This window comes from Callithrix jacchus, chromosome 3 (assembly GCF_049354715.1).
Source record: "Callithrix jacchus isolate 240 chromosome 3, calJac240_pri, whole genome shotgun sequence".
Taxonomy (NCBI): Eukaryota; Metazoa; Chordata; class Mammalia; order Primates; family Cebidae; genus Callithrix; species Callithrix jacchus.
Window position 1 is genome coordinate 157,381,329 of NC_133504.1, and position 20,133 is coordinate 157,401,461.

A 20,133-nucleotide genomic window follows, 5' to 3' on the forward strand; every position below is an offset into this window, starting at 1 on the left:
CTCCTCCCATTCCCACATACTTACTGTAGGATATTTCTGGTAAATAAGTCTTTTATTTTGTTACTAAAAGACAACATATAGGTAAAATAATAGGATTAACAATAGACTAAGTATATGTAAGTAGCATTGTTCTATGTATCTTTTTTTTTTTTTAGACTGAGATGGAGTTTTGCTCTTGTGCCCAGGCTGGAGTGCAGTGGCATGATCTCGGCTCACCACAACCTCTACCTCCTGGGTTTAAGCAATTCTCCTGCCTCAGCCTCCGGAGTAGCTGTGATGACAGGCATGTGCCACCATGCCTGGCTAATTTTGTATTTTCAGTAGAAATGGGGTTTCTCCATGTTGGTCTAGCTAGTCTCAAGCTCCCGACCTCAGGCGATCCTCCTGCCTCAGCTTCCCAAAGTGCTGGGATGACATGCGTGAGCCACCATGCCCACTTTTTCCATGTATCTTTAGCATGGATTTTTACCAGAAGCATGTAGAGTATTATAAGTCCTGACTTTTCCTGTTTTCTGTACTTCGTATTTATTTTGCATATAGGCCTCTTCAACTAAGTAAGCATGGCCATTTGCTTAACTTGAGCTCATTTATCGCATAATAGTAAAGCATATGCTGAATTTTATGATGTATGACTCATACAATTCTTAATGATTTTACATTATAAACAAGCAAGACATTATATTGATCAAGAAAGTAATCTGTACAAAAGTTAATGTTAGCATAAAAACTTTGTGCTGTGGTTATGTGTTCAACATAATCACAAATCGAATAAAAGCTCATATAAGTATTGAGGGAGGATGTACTTGTAACTATATCATTGCAAACCCATAACAATGGTTTGAAGTGTTATTATCCCCATTTCACAGATGTAACTTCTCCAAGATAATAGGAAACTCAGGTCTGTATGAGGCCCTAACAATAAATAATACTGCCTCTAGTTAATAATACCAGCTGCTATTTGTAATTAATTGCCATGTACTAGGAATTACTCTAAAAATTTAAAGTATATACTCTTGACAGTATAATATGGTATGTAGTCCAGCATAAGCAGCATACACACACACACACACACACACACACACACACACACACGAGTCTTGTAATTTTATTATGCCTATTTTACAAATGAGAGAACAAGTTTGTAGAGATAAAATTATTTGACCAAAACATACATGCTATATGACAAATACAGCATTTAAACTGGCATCTGTAAGAGTCCAGATCCTGTATTTGTAACTGTAAGCTAAAATTTGTATGTAACATGAAGGCTGTAATGTGAAACTTTCCACTCAGTCACTTCAGTACTTCCAGCACTATGCTTACTATTTATTTGTATTAATTTTACTGTCTTGGTGGTAGTATTAGATGGAGGCAAACAGCTCAACTCCTAACATATTATTTATTAAATTTGTAACCTTAGCAAAGTAGTCCCTTTGTGCCTCAGTCTCTTCCTTTTAAAAGTGAGGATATACAATGCCATTAGAAGGAGGCGTTGAGTTACATCATGTATCTGAAAGCAGGGCATCATATGCAATAAGAGCTCAAAATAGTACTAGTTATTACCTAATATATTTTAAAAAACTATTGGTTGCCTATATAAATACATTTTAAAAGAAACATTTCTATTTAAATCATAAATGGGAAAATAATTTCTTTTGTATAAACACAAGAAAACCTGAAAAAATACAATTAAAACATAACAATATTATTAAATTCTCTTGCCAGCCAAGATCTCTGAACCAAGAGCCATTCTTTTAGAAAGAAAGCTTTGCAATTGTTAAGGAGATGTGAAAACATGTTAACAACAACCTGAAATCTACTCAGATTAGAGAAAAGTTAAAAAAAAAGAGCATTGTTTCACTGTTTTGATTTCTTTTTATTTAACCCTGGTGTGTATATAGTCTAAAAAAAGCACCTGCAATTCCAAAATTTGGGAAACAGCAGGATAAGCAAGCGCCCCTTTTATTTGCTGTAAGTCATATCATTTAGTGTAAACTTAGAAGTATTTTTGTCTTTCAAAATGTCTACAGATAACATTTTAAGGGGTATGAGTGACAAGTCATAAACCAAATGCAAGGAGCATGAAATCACAACTTAAGCCAGAAAAAACTGGAGCTGTCCTGCTCAAGGAATGGCTGTCATCTCTGCTCTGAAAATGAGCTAAGAGCTGATGTCACCATGTGATTAGAACAGAACAACACTGAACTGCTCAGAAGTGGCAAAGCATTCAAAATCAAGATGGCCGAGGAAGCCTGCTTCTGACTCAGGAGCTGAAAAATTTTAGGTAAAGAAAAAAACCACTATCCAAGGCTATAGAAATTCTATTCCAAAGCTTAGTTTCGGCAAAAAGTTCAGCCTTCCCTCCTAACTGGCTCTTTGAAAGCTCTAGATTTGCCACACACTCTAAAGGTACAAAGGAGATGACAAATGATCTGACATAGTGGGAAAAGGGTACACAGAGGGAAAACAAGGGTCTGGCTTGCTCGAGGAACAGAAGGAAGGTGGTAAAGCATAAGAGAGGAATGACTTTGTAGTCTCGTTCCTCATATGGTCTCTGCTCCTGTGAAGTCCTGCAAACTGAGCCAATAAACTAAACCCTCTAACTGAAGTCTTAACTGACTGAGATAAGGTCTACAAACGACAGGGCCTACATCAGTAATTCAACAAATGAAGCCACATGCAATGTGTAGCCCCTGTTAGGATCCTGTTTTTGAATAAATCAACTACAAAAAGAAAAAGTATTGAGTCAGCAGGTGAATAGGTAACAGGGGCTAGGTGGTAGCTGATATTGAGTAGTAATTACTAATTTTGGGGGGTATAGCAATAGTATTGTGGTCATGTGTCTTTTTTTTTTTTTTTTGACTGAGTTTTGCTATTGTTGACCAGGCTGGTGTGCAGTGGCATGATCTTGGCTCACTGCAACCTCTGCCTCCTGGATTCAAGTGATTCTCCTGCCTCAGCCTCCTGAGTAGCTAGGATTACAGGTGCCCACCACCATACCCAATTAATTTTTTGTACTTTTAGTAGAGATGGGGTTTCACTGTGTTGGCCAGGCTGGTCTTGAACTACTGATCTCAGGTGATCCACCCACCTCAGCCTCCCAAAGTGCTGGGATTATAGGCTTGAGCCACCTGGGTGTTCAGCCCAGTCATGTATCTTTTTTTTTAAAGTTTTTACACTTAGAGAAGCATTCTGAGGTATTTACACATAAAATGATATTGTAACTGTGATTTGCTTAAAAATACTCTAACAAAACAACCATACCAGGGTGCTAGCTAAAATAAGTATGGCAGAAAGTGATGGAGGTGAGTCCATGTAAGTTCGTTGTATACTTTCTCTATTTTTGTGTGTATTTAAGTATTTGTGCATGCTTATGTGCACACCTGCACACCCATGCACAAGTATGCATGCACACATGCACACACACATACACACAAGGTTTTTCTAATTAAGTAAATTAAAAGACCTCAGAACCAGCATCTGCCAATAATCTGTTGTTGTCTTCATGAACTTTCTTATAATTGCACAGTCAGTGTAGAACTTCCTGAAAACCGAGGCAAAAAGGTTTGGCCCTCAAAAGAAAAGGAAGTACCTCCACATAGAGAGGTCAGGAAATCAGCACAAATCCACAGAGAAGTAAAATTGCTGTGGAACAAAATAAGAACAGAGTTTAGAGCAAGAAGTGCTGACCAGTAGTAGTCTCACTTGAAGGTAAATAAAGAAATTAGATTTGGAAACAAAATCAGTTTCCTACTGATCATTCATAGAAGCAGTGCTGAGATCTTTGCTTCAAACTCATCACATTGTTTTTTGCTTCTTCATTGTTTTTTCAATTGCTTACTTCTTAGAAAATCATTCTCTTATAACATAAATCTAATTATGGTTTTTTCAAAGGGAGGGGATTAATAAATTTCTCAGTCCTTGACTGGACAAAAGAAGACAGCTTTAAGCCCCTGGTAACCAGATGGATCAATTGAACAAACTCCAAAGAATCTAAGGAGCGGGGACAGACAGAAGGAAGTGGCATCCAGAAATGGCTACAGATGTAAAGTGAGATATACAGATATAAAGATCTGGACAATTCAGAAAATATAAATGGAATATATATGGAAGTGGTGAAGAAAAATTATCAAAGATAGTCTGGAATACATAGATCTGATTTTTAAATGCATGTCTCTATTTTCATTTTTTATCTACTAAATGGGCAAAGTAGGTGCACCACAGGAGATTGCTGTGAAGATTAAATGATGTAATGTACATAAAGCACTTCAAACATGCATGTGCTCCATAAATCTCAATGATTACTAAAATGCTTCTGATTTTGCTCTGTATTCCAAGTAATTTTGGCAAAAGTGGATGTCCTTGACCCATAAATGCAGTTATGTGGAAGACATTATTACTTCATAAAGCAGCTCAACAAATCAAAGAAAGATATACAGCATTGCCCGAACTTGCATTAATATTGGCCTCCTCTCTTTATTCCTCCATTTTTAAATTATAATCCCAACAGGTTTTGTCAATCCACTTTAATCCTGTTAAAGTGCCTATTTAACTCTTAGCATAATTCTCTCTAGGTTATTCTAGCAGGTTAAAAAAATTCCTGATATTTTGTTTTGGTTTGACTTTTGGATCATAGCTAGAAATAGTTTTTCCAACAGAAAGAGTAATCAAATATTTCTGGGAATGGCCTGGACAGTCATACACCAAATGTCTCTCTCCCAGGTCTTGCCACAATGTGTGAAATCCTATTAGTCATTCCTTTAAAGTCATGAAAGGCTTCTGCTAAATGGAACTGCTAGCTGGGAGGAAAACAGGTAAAGCTTCTGTCAGCCATTAAAACTCCACCTTCAATTGCTTTATCAATTTCCCCAGCATGCTTTCATTTATTCATTAAAGAGTTCAGCAAAACATTACTGAATGCCTCCTCGGGAAGGGATTACAAAACTGAATAAGCTGTGCTCTGAGCCCTGAGGAACTCAGTCTCAAAAGAAGACAGTAGAGTATAATGTTAGGAGTGTTGCCATTGAAATCAGACAAACTTGGTTTCAAACAGTAGCTCTGCTGTTTCCCCTGGGGAAAAACCTCTCTGTGCTTCACTTTCTTAAATGAAGAAACCTTTGTTTAAGGATTTTTTTCCAATGAATAAGTTAATGTGTGTAAATGCTTTATCAAGTTACTAGCAGGAAATAATTTAGTAGGTATTAGTTATTATTATATAATAACTAATTTTTATATAAATAAAAAGTATAATAGAACATATGTTTACATATATATTCAAATATATATACATATATATTCAAAGCACTTTAGTTACAGATACAGTGCAGTGTCTAATCCTGCCTGGAAAATTTAAAGACTTCTTCTAAATAGGGTTAAGTGTAGAGTCATTGCTGTCACAATAGCAACCTGTGGGAAGAGTCTTGGAGAGAAATGAGACTTTCAGTAGAACCGGAGCAAAATATGTTAGTAGGGGAAATGTAATATAAAATGTTGTGACAGTGAGTTGTGGGAGTTTGTAATGGGCCCTATACGCCATGGTAACTGCCTTGGACTTTTGATCAATAGGCATCCAGTGAGAAGTTTTGGAAGAGTGATAAAATCATGTTTGTTTCTGAGAAAAATCAACCTGTCAACTGTGAGTAAGGCAGCCTAAAGCAGATAAAGGGGCTGGTGATAGGCCTCTGAGGAAAAGTTGCTCTCATCTATTTGTTAGGGCAGTATTAGGGGGACTGAAGATAAAAATGCAAGTTTAAACAACACTTCCAAAGTAAAGTCAACAAACACTGTATTACATCACAGGGAAGTAGCTCAAACCGGTGTCCTGAGAGCCACCGTGGAAAGCCCCTTCACAACTTCCTCTATCTGCCAATATTCTTCTGCCTCCCAGTCCCACACACATTCACTCTATCACCAAGACCTGTTGATCTCAAATCCTGAATCTCTCTCCAACTCTGTTCTCTTCTTGCTATCCTTCCTGTCATGATCTTACATAGGCTACCACCCTCTCTTCTGTGGGCTATTTTAATAGCTCTTTTATTACTATTGCTAAGCTCTTCCCTTTCTAATTTATCCTTATAGGCTGTTGTAGTAATGTTGCCAACAAAACTTGTTTGTATCACTCTCCTGGTTAAATTTTCCAATGGCTTGGGCCATGACTCAAAAAAAATAAAAGATAATCTGAATTATAAAAAAACCAGATACCTATTTCTCCATCCTTAAGTATGGCCATACCAGTTTCAAGAATGCCAGCAGATGACAGATTAATTTGTTTACTTAAACACTAAGGGTCTCTGGTTTGCATGTACTCTCTATGTCATGAAATCAATCACATTTTTTAAATGAATTTTGACAGCTTTCTTACGACAATTACAGAGACATTTGGTTAACCTAAATAAGGAATTGAAAGCCCTCCATAATCTTTCCCCAACTTATTTCCAATACGACTTTTCCAAATCTTCCCCTGAAGAAACGCAGGTGTATTCATCATCCTTTCTGGGAACACATCTTGTGCTTGGCCACTTCCAAGTTTCTACTCATGCCGTCTCTCTTGTGTGAAACTCATTGCCTCCTTCTCTCTTCCTCTCCAGATCCTAAACATTCTCTGCAATCACTTTGCTCACTGAAGAACCCGCAGGTCACCTCAGTCCACAGGGATTACCCCCTTCTCTGAAATACCCTAGCGCTTAATATCTTACTATTCATTTGCAATCCGTTCCTGTCTTTTGCTACTGCTGTATCGTTGTATTCAATTATTATTTATCTCTTGCTTTGTTTTTTAACTTTGAAAGTTTTTTAACATTATTTCCTAAACTGGACTGTAATTTCCTTGAAAGCTAGAACTTTGGCTTCTATTATATTCTTTTTTTTTTTTTAGGCCTTACACAATATCTTGTATGTATTAGGCATTTTGTCTTTGCTAATTAACATGTTGACTGATGTGATACATCTACAGAAAGAAAAATAAAAACAAAACAGTTGAAGGTTGAAGTTCATAAACCACAATCTGTTTCAGCTAACGAGCATACTTTTTTACTTAGTAAATGCTATAATTTTAGGAGAATAAATGCATACACATTATTGACTTTTTAATTAGTAAATATGTTTAGATAGGCAAGAATATGTGTGCTTCCTTTGTAAAAGAAATATTGAAAACTCTGTGACAATATAGTGCCCAATTCCTGTTTAGTTATACTGCTCTCTAAGCAGAGAAAACCTTATCTTTTAAAGCCAAGGGTTAAAGGAGGAAGAAGGAGGAGGGGCTAGAGAAGGAGAAAGGGGAGAAGGGAGGAAAAAAAGAGGGTGCAGAGGAAGAGATAAGGGGAGAAGAGGGAAGGAGAGGAAAAAGAAAAGGGAAGGGGAGCCCCAGAAAGGGGTGGGGGAGGAGAAGGGAAAGAATCTCTTCTCATTAAACTGGTGGTCAAAGTACTTTCCAAAAAAAGAACACAGGATCTTGTTTCTGACTAAAGCAGCTTTGCTCATTTTCCTCTCATGTTCCTCTTAGTGACATGGTCAAAACTGTGGCTTTGAAGGTCATTCTGATTGCCTAGAGGAAGGTAGGACTGCAGACACAAGGATAATGTGTAAGGTAGACCCATGGAAACCCAGAGTTCTCTCTTCTCCAGCCATCCTTCTCACTGGAAAGAGAGAGAAGATTTTGGAAGCTTTCAGAGGTTACAAACATTAACATAATATTTCTTTTTTCTTTCTCTCTTTCTTTCTTTCTTTCTTCTTTCTTTCTTTCTTTCTTCTTTCTTTCTTTCTTTCTTTTTTTTTTTTTTTATAGTGAGTCTGGTTTGGTCACCAGGCTGGAGTACAGTGGCACCATCTCGGCTCACTGCAACCTCCGCCTCCTGCCTCAGCCTCAGCCTCTGGAGTAGCTGGGACTACAGGCATGTACCACCACTCCCAGCTAATTTTTGTATTTTTATCAGAGACAGGGTTTCACCATGTTGGCCAGGATGGTCTCAATCTCTTGACCTTGTGATCTGCCTGCCTCCACCTCCCAAACTGCTGAGATTACAGGCGTGAGCCACTGCCCCTGACCTAACATGATATTTTTACTTACTAAAACCCTAGTGGCTTTCTTCTATAATTGATAGAGGAAGGGACATGAAGCACCAAACATGTTCCTGGAATTCACTCTAGTGCAGAAAGCATGACACTAAGTTACAGAAAACTTGATCATGATGTGTCCACTATTTCCTCAAAAACCACAGCAATAACACAACGCAACAAAACAAAATCCTGATTTTTCTTATAGGGCTTTTTTCCAGTGTGCTCTTTCAATCTGCTTTTTAAAATACCTAGCAATGACATAATAAGTTCCATTTTATCCTTGAACCCTAATATAATTTTTTAAAATTACTGCCACTGGGAAGTCTGAGTAGAATTAACATGCTGTCGAAGTAACTATTTTGAATGGTTCAGGATCGTCTCATTTATCTAGTCAAAATTGCTTTGGTATTTCATATTGTTAGAAAAAAAGAGATATAGGAAAAAAATTATCCCTAGTAGAGCAGTGAGATGGTAACGAAATCCAAAGTGTTGAAAGTGGCAATTCCAACGACCTGATTCCTGCACTACTATCTGCCTGCTTCCCCCTTTTCACACAGCAAGTCATTTAATGCAGTGAGAAAGAAAGTGTTGAAGCCATATCATTATTTACTAGAAATCACATGTCAGGAGTTCAGTTAAAAAAAAAAAAAAAGAATCAGGAAGTTCAGGCTAAGCAAAACTTGGGTCAACAGATGGCCTACGTAAATATGTGGGTTAGGGTTCACTGGGAAACTCCAGCCTCGATTTGGAGTCCTTCTTTTCTTCAAAGCAAATCCTCCAAGTCGGCAGAAGGAGTCAAAGGCAGTCACAACCCAAGCTAGCAGAAATAAGCAAATGGCCTATAGTCACCTATCTGGTGTGACTTCAGACGCACACACACACACACACACAATATTCTCTCCACTTCCTTCCACCTAAAAATCCTTTGAGAATTTTTTTGAAACTGGCCTTGTTTCTGCTGAAGTACAATTATGTACAGCGTGAACTGAATTTACTTAAACATTCTGTGAAAGGAGAAAGGCTGAGGCACAACTTGAGAGAGATTTAGTGGTGAATCAATATTCATGTCAAGTACATATTTTCAAATATATTGTTTGTTGGATAATTTTCTGAAGATTGTATGGAATATGAAGTATCACCAGGACCCTTTTGATCTTACAAACCTCATCATCTTTCTGTAGCCCTCACATGCGCGCTAACCATCACAGCCTTCCTTCAAGTCCTTGACTTGAAGCATATTCCCATCTCAGAGTCTTGGAACTTGCTGCATCTCCCACTTGGATCCTCTCCTGGCCATACAGGAAGGTTCTGGTCACTGGTTGCTCCTCTGCCCAGTAATTCCCTTCACAGTGAGGTCTTCCCTAGCCATCCCACCTACCAGCTCACACCACCAATTCTGTCCATCATCTAATGCTAATTTATTTTCTTCCTTGATACTTTTCACTTTCCTCCTCACATTTTTGGTCCATAAAATGCAAGTTCTATTTATAAATACCCATTCACTCATGTTCATTGAGCATCTAACATGCCTGAGACCATTCTAGGTACTTGTGTTTTGGCAGTGAACACAAAAATGTTCCCTGTCTTCGCGGAGTTTACATTCTAGTTATGGAATAGAGGATTTTTTCTACAAGAAATCTACAAAAGAAGAAGTACATGTAAAAATGGAGAAATGATTTAGAGGAAAAAAATTACGGTAGATTAACGAGGATTAGGAGTGTCAGGTTGTAGGGGTAAGAGTAGATTGCAACATTAAATAGAATCAGGGTAAACCACAGAGAGAAGGTGAAGTTTCAGCAAAGAAGTGAAGAGGGTAAGGGTAATAGACATGCAGGTATCTGATGGAAGAACACTCCAGGCAAGGGGAATCGCTAACAAAGACCGAAAGTGGAAGCAGGTGTGGCATATTCCAAAAACTCAAGAAGGCCATTGTAGTTGAATAAGTGAGGAGGAGAGTAGAGCAGAGAAAGCCCTGGAGTCCGTGAGGGCCAAGTTGACACAGCAGCTGGGAGCCACTGAAAGAGCAGAAGCATGAGACAATTTGACTGATACTTTAAGGCAGTAGTCCCCAACTATTTTGGCATCTGGAACCAGTTTCATAGAAGAACATTTTTCTGTGTTGGAGAAATGGTTCGGGATGATTCGGGCAAGTCACATTTATTGTGCAGTTTATTTCTATTATTATTATATTGTAATATATAATCAAGTAATTATATGCTGTAATATAGAATTAATGGGAGCCTTGAGATTGTTTTCCTGCAACTAGATGGTCCCATATCGGGGTGAGGGGAGACAGTGATAGATCAGGCATTCAATTCTCATAAGAAGCATGCAACCTAGAGCACTTGCAGGTATAGTTCACAATAGGGTTTGCCCCCTACAAGAATCAAATGCCACCACTGATCTGATAGGGAGCAGAGCTCAGGCAGTTATGCAAACAATGCTGAGTGGCTGTAAATACAGATGAAGCATTGCTCACTTGCCCACCATTCACTTCCTGCTGTGCAGCTTGGTTCCTGACAGGCCACGAAGTGCTACCATTTCATGGCCAAGCGACTGGGGACTCCTGCTTTAAGGGATAACTCTGCCTCTGGGTTGAAAACATGCTATAAAAAAGAAAGGGAATAATAAGACCCTACCTACCAGAATACCACTATATACTGAGCCTTTGGGATACACTGTTGAATTAATTAATATATGAATGAATGAACTACAGACTCTGAAGAATAAGAGAAGAGAGATACTCCCAAGTATGAACTAAAAAGTAATATGTCTTCTCATCTTTATGAATCAGACACGGTATATTAACATGACACTTTTTAATTATGTGTGTGGTTCTATGCCTACACGCACTTATGTAAATATTTGCTGCTTGTTCTCTGTGTGTAAAGCACTTTTATTTTCACAAATACCTTCACCTATTTTATGCTATTTGTGTAAATATCCATATAGTGTAATGTTCATTAATGCCAAGCTACTGCTGTATTGGGGTACTTCCGTTTCTGAAAAATAGCACATTCTAATACTGCTTAGTTGAGGTGAATTTTTTAAATTCTGAATGTTATGAAATAAGTCTCATCTCTCAAAATAAAGGTCATGGTTTCAATTCCCATTTTGTTATATTAGTTTGAAAAGCAAAAAGTTCCCACAGCCACAGATTCTGTTTCAACCTGACAAACTTATTTCTGAAGACTTTGGGTACAAGAAAGGGCTCAGAGAGTGAATCTGGAAAGCCCTGTACAAACCCATCTGGGATAAGAGGAAAGCACAGATGGCATATTGGCAGTAGACTCGTCTATGAAAGGCAGCAGACATTTAAATGTACTATTTTAAAATATGCCAATATCGTTTCAGGATTATCGCTTTCAAGGTTGAGTAAGTGTAAGGTGTGCAGAAATTATCTTGTCCATCTCATTATTCACAACTATTTATCAAGCATGTACTATCTGTCTGCCGTGGCCATGCAGAGCTGAGCAAGACAGTGTCTGTGCCTGTGCAGTTCATTGCCTGCATTCTCAGTTTTGATAATGTCACCCCAGGGAGAGAAAATTCGTCCTTGGGTGAGACACAAAAAGACTTACTCTTTTAGATGTATAACACACAGATAAGTATATAGTACATAAACAGACACACAGTGTATCTGTGGTAATAAAATTTCACAGGGAGGGGTGATTAGAAAAAATATTTTAAAAAATAGACTTCCCAAAAAGCCATTACAGCAACAAGGGAAGGAAATAAACAAGTGATTGTCATGAAATATGGTAACTACAGTGAAAAGGAAATACAAAGTTCTTTAACTGCATATAGCAGGAACACTTAACCCAGTACAAAGGAGGAGTGAGCGAAGGCTTCCTTGGAGAGCTTGCACTTAAGCACCGATGTGAAAGAGGTTCAGGAAGACTCGCTCAGGCTGGTAGGTAGGGAGTGGTGTGCCAGAATCAAAGCAGAGAAGAAACTGACGCAAACATACTGGACAATTGTAAACACAGGCTTTTACTGAGGAAAATCTATGGAAACCCCTAAATTATCTATCTTAGCTAATTGGCTAATTTGGCTTGACTAATTTGGCTAATTTTATAAAGTCAGGCCAACAGAGAAAACACTAATAAATGAAAGCTGAATTCCTATCACAGATTTGGACTTCATGTCTTACATAAGGATCTTTCTTTCCGTGGTCTGCCATCATCCCAGTAAGGCCCTTACTATCTCTTGCCAGAGAATTCCACCGTCCCTAACTTGTCTCCCTTTCAGCCTCTCATAGCAGCAGAGCAACATGGGGCTTTCTGGAAGTAACGTGCCAACTGACCTTCCTGGAGAGCGGCCCGTACACCTCTCCACTCCATCCACATCGATGCCTTAGCCTGCCAGTTAAGAGTTTGTAGGATCAGGCTCTAAACTATAACGCAGAGAGAATTTGAGTATTCCTTCAAGTCAATAGTTCTTAAACTTTTAAAGAAAGCTATAGACCTCGCTTATTCACCGAGTCTCAGATAATGAAGGTGCCTTCTATGTGCCAGGCACTATTCTATCACAGAAGAAGGAACCTGGACAGAATAGACAGAATCCTTCATTCATGGAGTTTGCTTTTTAAAGAAGCAAAGGAAAATAGAAAATACATGAACAAATAAATGTATCTAAACATATCAGTGATGGGTGTTAGGAAGTACATAGAAAAAGGGTAACAAGTTAAAAAGTGACTTCAGATTAGGAGATAAGGGAATAAGTATAACAAATGACATCTGAGCTGAGGCTTGAATGAGGAATCAGCAGCTATGAGACTGTCTCAGGGAAAAGTGCCCCATGCATAAGTAACAGCCGTATGGTGCAGAGTCTTATGGTGGAAATGAAAATGCCCAGAAGCAAAACTGATAATGGATGTACACCAGTCTGGCTATACTGTCATCAGTTATTTTTAGTATCAGTGGCTTAATAAATTCCTCTACTTAGGCATGCCACCCAGGGACCCTGGGATCTCCCCAAAAACCAGAAGTTAGTGTCATCAAGAACCTGATCCTCTCCACTGTGTGCTGCTTTCAATTTGACTGGTTGGTATCAGGTCATATCACTTGTTAAATATTTCTAATATTATCTTTATAGAAAAGCATAGTATAGATGTCACACACCGTCAAAAGTGAACCTAGATGCCCTAAAATCCACCTTATATCTTTGACTAACAATCCTAGCATTATGTGCTAACAAAGTGACAGCATAATAGCTGTTCAACACGTAGGAAGCAGGTTTCCTGTGTCTGAACTTTAGCTCTGCCATTTACTTAGCTATGAGAACCTGGGCAAGTTGCCTAAAATTTCTGTGCCTCAGTTCCCATAAAAATAAGAACAATTATGTATCATAGGATTTTTTGAGGATTTAATGATACAATGCATGTAAAGTATTTGAAAGTCCTTTGGCACATTAGTCATTATTACAATGGTTATTACACAAACTGTGAATTCCTGCTAAGCTATGCCTACCACCCCAGTCAAATGCATTCTATTTTCTCCCTCTAACTTGCCTTTTTTCTACTTTTCCATTGACTGAATTTCCAGCAACTTAAAAAGCTCAGATAAAATGCCGCAAACATTTTGTAGAAAAGCCATTTCCCTTCTCTGAACAACTATTAGTACCATCTAGTACCAACTATTGGTACAACTGTTCATATAATCTAAATGTTACACCAATCAGTTACTATCTTGCAGCGTAATTTTGTGTATATGTTTTGTGTACTTGGATTATAAATTCATTTAGAGAAGCAATATCTATGTCATCATAGATATTGTAATATACAGCAATAAAATGTATTTATTTGTGTTTGACATGTTCAAAGAAATAACACTACTTTCTGACATGAGTAAGAATTTCAGGCATGCATAACTCATGAGACAAACATGCAAAATCTCGTAAGTTTCAATGTAAATATTTTGAGGTCATTTTTTTCCTCACCATGACTTTGCCTTAAAACGATGTGCTCTGAAATGTATTCTTTTCATAAATAATTTCCCAGTGACTCAGATGCTGTTACAGAAAATGAATGACATGATTTTCATAGTTAGCAACAACATGCTGTGAGGACCAGACCAATCTGAAGTATTCTTGTTAGCCTGGCTGATATGAGAAAAGAAGAAATCCTAACATGTATTCTAATACTCTAAAATTGGACCTAAAAATCTAAAATCAGACCTTCCTACTCCTTCTTTATTAACCCTATTCTTTCCTTTTCTTTCAACTGTATGTTTCTCTATGCCTGCAAAACTGATTGTTACAGAATTATAAATAATTAACAAAATATAGTAATTAGAAAAGTAAAATAACTCACCTTTGGCAATCTCAATGGTAATTTGCAAATTGGCAACTGAGAATGGTTTTCATTAATTACGAGAGATTGATTCAAGTTGGGGACTATCTTTCCTTTAGGTACTTTATACACGACAATGGTGCCTTTATAATGAGGGCAGCTGTAGTTTCCAAATTCATCCACTTCTTTGATTTGCAGTTCCAGCCTAGGTTTTCTTTGCAAGTGAAAAATAAGTGTGTAGTCTTTTCCATAATCCTTCCCATTGCCTAGATAGGAGTAAAATGCATTTGTTATCATTAAGATGGATCAATTTGTCTTACTTAATTTTTAAAAATCAAAATAATTATTTTATTTTAAAAATACGATTAAAGCTTTTTTGTATCATTATCTTTTGTCATAATATAACCTGACAAAGGAGCAATAGGCAGAGACCATGTAGATTACGCAAAAGATTTCTCAACGGTTCTTGGGCCAGGTGCTCTCTGGCTGCTTCTAAATCAAATAATCTTTAGCTTTTCTTTCTCTATTCCATTTTTTGTAAAACCAGAAACTACTAGAAATATTCAGCTTTTGCAACATTTTACCCTTTGAAAATTATCTTTCTCCTTTCCCCTAACTATTCATATTGTGACCTCACAATAGACATTCTAGAGTTGCACTCTCCCATAACATGTGGCTACTTAAGTTTAAATGAAAAATAATAAACAGTAAATAAAATTAAATTTAACTCCTCAGTCAGTCTAAACACATTTAAAAGTCTCAATGACTGAGTAAGTATAATAAGTACCATAATGAACAACACAGATATAAAACAATTCCACAATTGTGGAAATGGACAGTGTTGTTCTAGAACTTTCAGGTGTAATAGTTACTAATTTTATTCATGAATAGTTATTGAATTGTTATTAAAATTTCTATGAAAACCTGACAGGTTCTCCTAAAATGATAATATATAAAAGTTTTATCAACTACTTACTAAAAATTCTAGAGCTTTTGTGAATATAACCTTTCACTCATTGGTGTTTTACCATGACAATCAGGATATTTTACCTTGTTATTTCAACAGTAGAATAAACACTACCATGTTTCCTAAGGAAATAAATGTCTGCATAACCATTTGTAAAATTTGTAGAAACCCATCATGTAGCACTTAATATGTCTTGGAGGTATAGATGTAGGTTCAAGTCCAATCTCTGTTATTTGTGTAGTCTGTAATATTTGTCCATATTTTCATATCTCTGACTTCTTAGAGCCTTAGCTTCTTTATCCTTAAAGAAGCAGAAATAAAACTTACCTCCTAGGATTGTTTTGGAAATGAAATGGGAAAATATGGATAAAATGGTTGTCATAGGACCTGGCACACAGTAAGTGCTCAATAAATGACAGCAATGATAGCAATGATAAGAAGAAGGATTCTTCTACTGTTTTGAATTTGCATGCCAAAAAAAAAAAAAAAGAAAAGAAAAGAAACCTCAGGCTGTTTAAAGAAATGTCAAGATAAACTTTTTTATATTTTGGGATTTTTTTTTTTGAGAGTGAGTCTCACTCTGTCACCCGGGCTGGAGTGAGTGCAAGTGGCATGAACTCAAGTCACTAAAATCTCCACCTCCCAAGCTCAAGCCATCCTCCCACCTCAGCCTTCCAAGGAGCTGGGACTGCACATGTGTGCCACCATGTCTAGCTAATTTTGTTTTGTTGTTGTTTTTAATAGAGATGGAGTTTCACCATGTTGCCCAGGCTGGTCTCAAACTCCAGAGGACAAGCAATCCACTCTCCTTGGCCTCCTAAAGTGCTGGCATTACAGTCATGAGCCAATGCACTTGGCCAAGATGAAGCTTTTATGTTGACATGGAACAGCATACAGTTGACTGCCCAGAGTTCTCCCTCATAGAAAAGTTTTCATTTTGCCTAGTGACCAAAGGCTTCATTGAGAGATATAGATGACACCACCACCCTTCTGCCTGTCTTGACTGCTTGAGGTAACTTTGGTGATTTTTCTAAAGCTCAGCTAAATCTAGAAATAGAATAGCTCCAGATTACAGAAGGTGTGGGAGTAAATCCCTTTGCAAAAGTTTTTATTTGAGAGGCAACCTGACTACTTGAAAAATGATAACAACAATAAAAAGAACAGATCCCTAAGAGAGGCATTAGCCAGAGTTTCCCTTAAGAGAATCTCACTTTGGTTAAAAAAAAGTAGATTATTTGGGGTCATTTAAATGTTCTCTAAATAGTAAATTAGGTAGGAGTTTCCAGCTCACTGGAGTAACACCTAGCTAACTTCTGTTTGCATACTACTAGAGAGCTATCAAGAAAAATTTTACTACTTTGGTTCCTGTGGAATACCAATTAGTAAATTTCTCATTCTGTCCCTTGAAGGATCTTATACTTCCTGCAAAGTGCACAATTATTCATAAAAAATGATTTATACACAGGATATAAGGATTGAGGGTGACATATGGCCACATTGGTTCAATTCAGACCTAAAACATATAGCAATTTTTAAAAATAAAGATCTCTAGGGCAACTCTCCAAAGATCACATGTGAAGTAGAGATGAAATTATTGACAATTTACTAGTAATAAGTAGCATAATCTTCCTGTTATAAACAAAAAACATTATGCAATTTTTTAAAGTTGGGAGTTTCATTGTTGTTAAGGCATAATAATATATTTTAAAGACTTCTGGTCCCTGAACAAAAAATAAATCCAAAAAAAAAGAAGTAGCCTGAAGAAATTGCACTCCTCTATTTTTTTTTTCTCCCTCACTGGCATATTTAAAGGAGAAATAAAAGCAAAGCTCATTCATTCCATACCCAAAGTATAAAATCAACCATTAGTTTATTTTTTTAAAACATATTACATATATAGAACCCCAGAATTGTCTTGAGATAGTAGCTATCTAGTAAATACTTGTCATACAAAAATTTCAGAATTTACTTATATTATATGGATTACAAGATGTCTCTTATAGCAATATATTTCTTCTTAATAATGGGCATTTAATATTTTACATTGATTACATAGAAAATAAAAATGTAAGAATGAATATTTTTGCATAGAAAAATCAGATAGACCAGGCGTAGTGGCTCACGCCTGTAATCCCAGCACTTCGGGAGGCCAAGGCAGGTGGATCACTTGAGGTCAGTAGTTCAAGTCCAGCTGGCCAACATGGTGAAACACCACCTCTACTAAAAAGAAATACAAAAATTAGCCAGGCATAGTGGTGGGCACCTGTGATCTCAGCTACTCAGGAACTTGAGGTAGGAGAATCACTTGAACCTGGAAGGTGGAGGTTGCAGTAGGCCAAGATTGTGCCACTGCACTCCAGCCTGGATGACAGAGTGAGACTCTGTTAAAAAAAAAAAAAAAAAAAAAAAAGAAAAGAAAAAATAAAGAAAAGAAAAGTCAGATAAAAAAATTGAAAGAGCTAGCAGTCCAGGAAACCAGAAAAACCCTATGAGAACTACTGGCTCAGTGTATATGCTAACCCTCTCCCCACGAGCTCTACCTCTAAGCTATGCCATCTTTTGCCTGCTTTACTGCAATTAAACAATAACGTCTCCCTGCTTCTCCTCTTGCTCTAAAGTCTATTCTCAACACAGTTATAATCTAACTCAGTTCACTTCTTTGTTGAGAACCCTTCATGTTTCCCCAAGTCACTCAGCATAAAAGGCAGTCTTTCCTATGCCTGCAAGGCATGACCAGTTCTCACCTCCTCTCCCACAACCTTTCCTCTCCCTCTGATCCAGCCATCTCAGGCTCCCACTGTTCCTCACACACACAAGATAAGATTTCACGTGAGTTCATTGGCACTGGCAATCCCTCTGCCTGGGACAAACTCCCCTGAGATAGGATTATGGCTTGCTTCCTCACCCGCTTAGAGACTTCTTTTTAAGTGTCAGCTTTCCAGAAAGATCTTCCCTGAAATAAAACCACACACCTGCTACACCCCTAAGATCCCCCTATCTTTTCCCTGCTTTATTTTTCTATAATTCACTTTTCAGCCCAAGTCAAGCTATGCATTTTATTTACTTATTTGCTTATTCTCTGTCTTTCTTCATTAGACTTTAATATACATAAGGTCAACAAATCTTTGTTGAGTGAATGAAAGAATGGTTAGTACATAGGTGTAGAGATAAGTGTAGGGATACGTCCTATAGAATATCTAGAAAAATCACTTCCCTAGGCCAAAGGGTATTCAGGGCAACTTTAAAAGACAGATCTCACAGGCATTACTAGGTGTTATGGATGGTGCTAAGATGTCATTATATAAAATCATATTAAAACACTTTCTGGAAGTTGTGTGAAGTGGGGGCTTGGATAACATGCAAAAATCTAGGTGCTAAACTGACAACAAAACTCTGACCTAGAAAATGAAAGCTTGCTGTAGCTTGTTTCCGGAAGATTGCCAAAACCATTATAAAAACCAAAGGATACACCTATCCATCTTTCTTCCTACTAGAAATAGAAATACAGGTCCATGTCCCGTGATGTTCACTGAAAAGGTGAACATATAGTTTTATAATATATATATATATATATATATATATATATATATATATATATATATACACACATTCTATGTAAGTGAATAGAGAGATTTTGGCATTTTTCAAAGGGCTGAGTTTCTTTTAACTGAATGCTGTCTACCAACAGGACAGTGAGTCCATGGATGGGACTGTGGTAGGGGAAACTGGCACTGATCAAACAATTAGATGAACGAATAGAAAACTGCACATGACAAAGGCCCAAAATAGAAAAAGAAAGATCTGCAAAAGTATAATAGAGCTATTAAAAATAAAATAAGATCTCATAATCAGGAAGGATAGCTTCTTAGAACATGATCACTGAGGTGAGATCTGAAGATACAGCAGGAAAGAACTGGGCATGAGGGTGGGGGTGGGGAGGGCAAGGAGAACTCTCCAGTCAGAGAGTCTCTAGCTTTATCTTTTTGATATTCACAGAGACAACCCTAGGCCCTGATAAAAGGATGTATCAATTCTTTTATTAGGATGAGATACCAATTCTTTACTGAGGATCTCATTCCTCTTAGGCAAAGAAAAACCCAGTCAGGCTCCAGATCTCAGCCTGTCTCCCTAGGAAAAGCAAAGCAGAAAGATCTCAGCATCCTGTCTGACTCATTTTCCTTAACTGAGGAGAATAATTCCCCATCCCTTATAGGGAAGAACCTCACAGGTGCTGGCTGCCTTGGCTGCTCTTGGTTTAGCACGTGCTCCCCAGTCTCCACTGCAGGCAATGGGATACTCAGTACCATTGCTTGTGAGTAGAACAGTAATGCACTCCTGTTTAGGGTGGTTGGTAAATACAGCTGCTGTCCACAGTATTACAGGAAAATCAGTTGCATCACTGGTTTGGGTGGGACACTTCTGGTTGTTGACTATGTCTCATTAGAGAGATTTCTCCAGGGTGGACAGTGTGGTTTCTGCTCCGGAAGCCAAGTAGGAAGGGGCCTCTTCCATCCTTCCTTCCTCTCCCTCCTCTCTCTTCCCTGCCCGCTTCTCTGCCATCCTTGTCATTTGCTCACTAAGTCCTGTCAGCTGGCTCTGATGCCGAGATCCTGTATGTGAGAGTAGAATAGACACTTAAAATTGGGACACTTTAGGTCTCACTTATTTCTGAGATATCAAAAAAGCAGGGAGGGCAGCATCAGCTTCATGCCTTGCCCCTTTTTTGAGCAAAAAGAGAACCAATGAGGCTTGGAGCTATTTCCTGATTCAGAGAGAAAATCGACATAATAGGATTAAATAGGATCCATCTTAATTTATA

At 37.6% G+C, this 20,133-nt stretch overlaps 1 protein-coding gene across 1 annotated transcript in view; it reads right to left on the reverse strand.

Annotated features, from left to right (window-relative positions):
- DTHD1 (death domain containing 1) overlaps nt 1-20,133 on the reverse strand; it is a 66,339-nt gene that overhangs the window by 13,737 nt on the left and 32,469 nt on the right. The window contains exon 8 of the mRNA XM_002745927.7: nt 14,369-14,613. Within this exon, the coding sequence (XP_002745973.4) occupies nt 14,369-14,613 (245 nt within the window). The remainder of the gene's footprint in view (nt 1-14,368; nt 14,614-20,133) is intronic.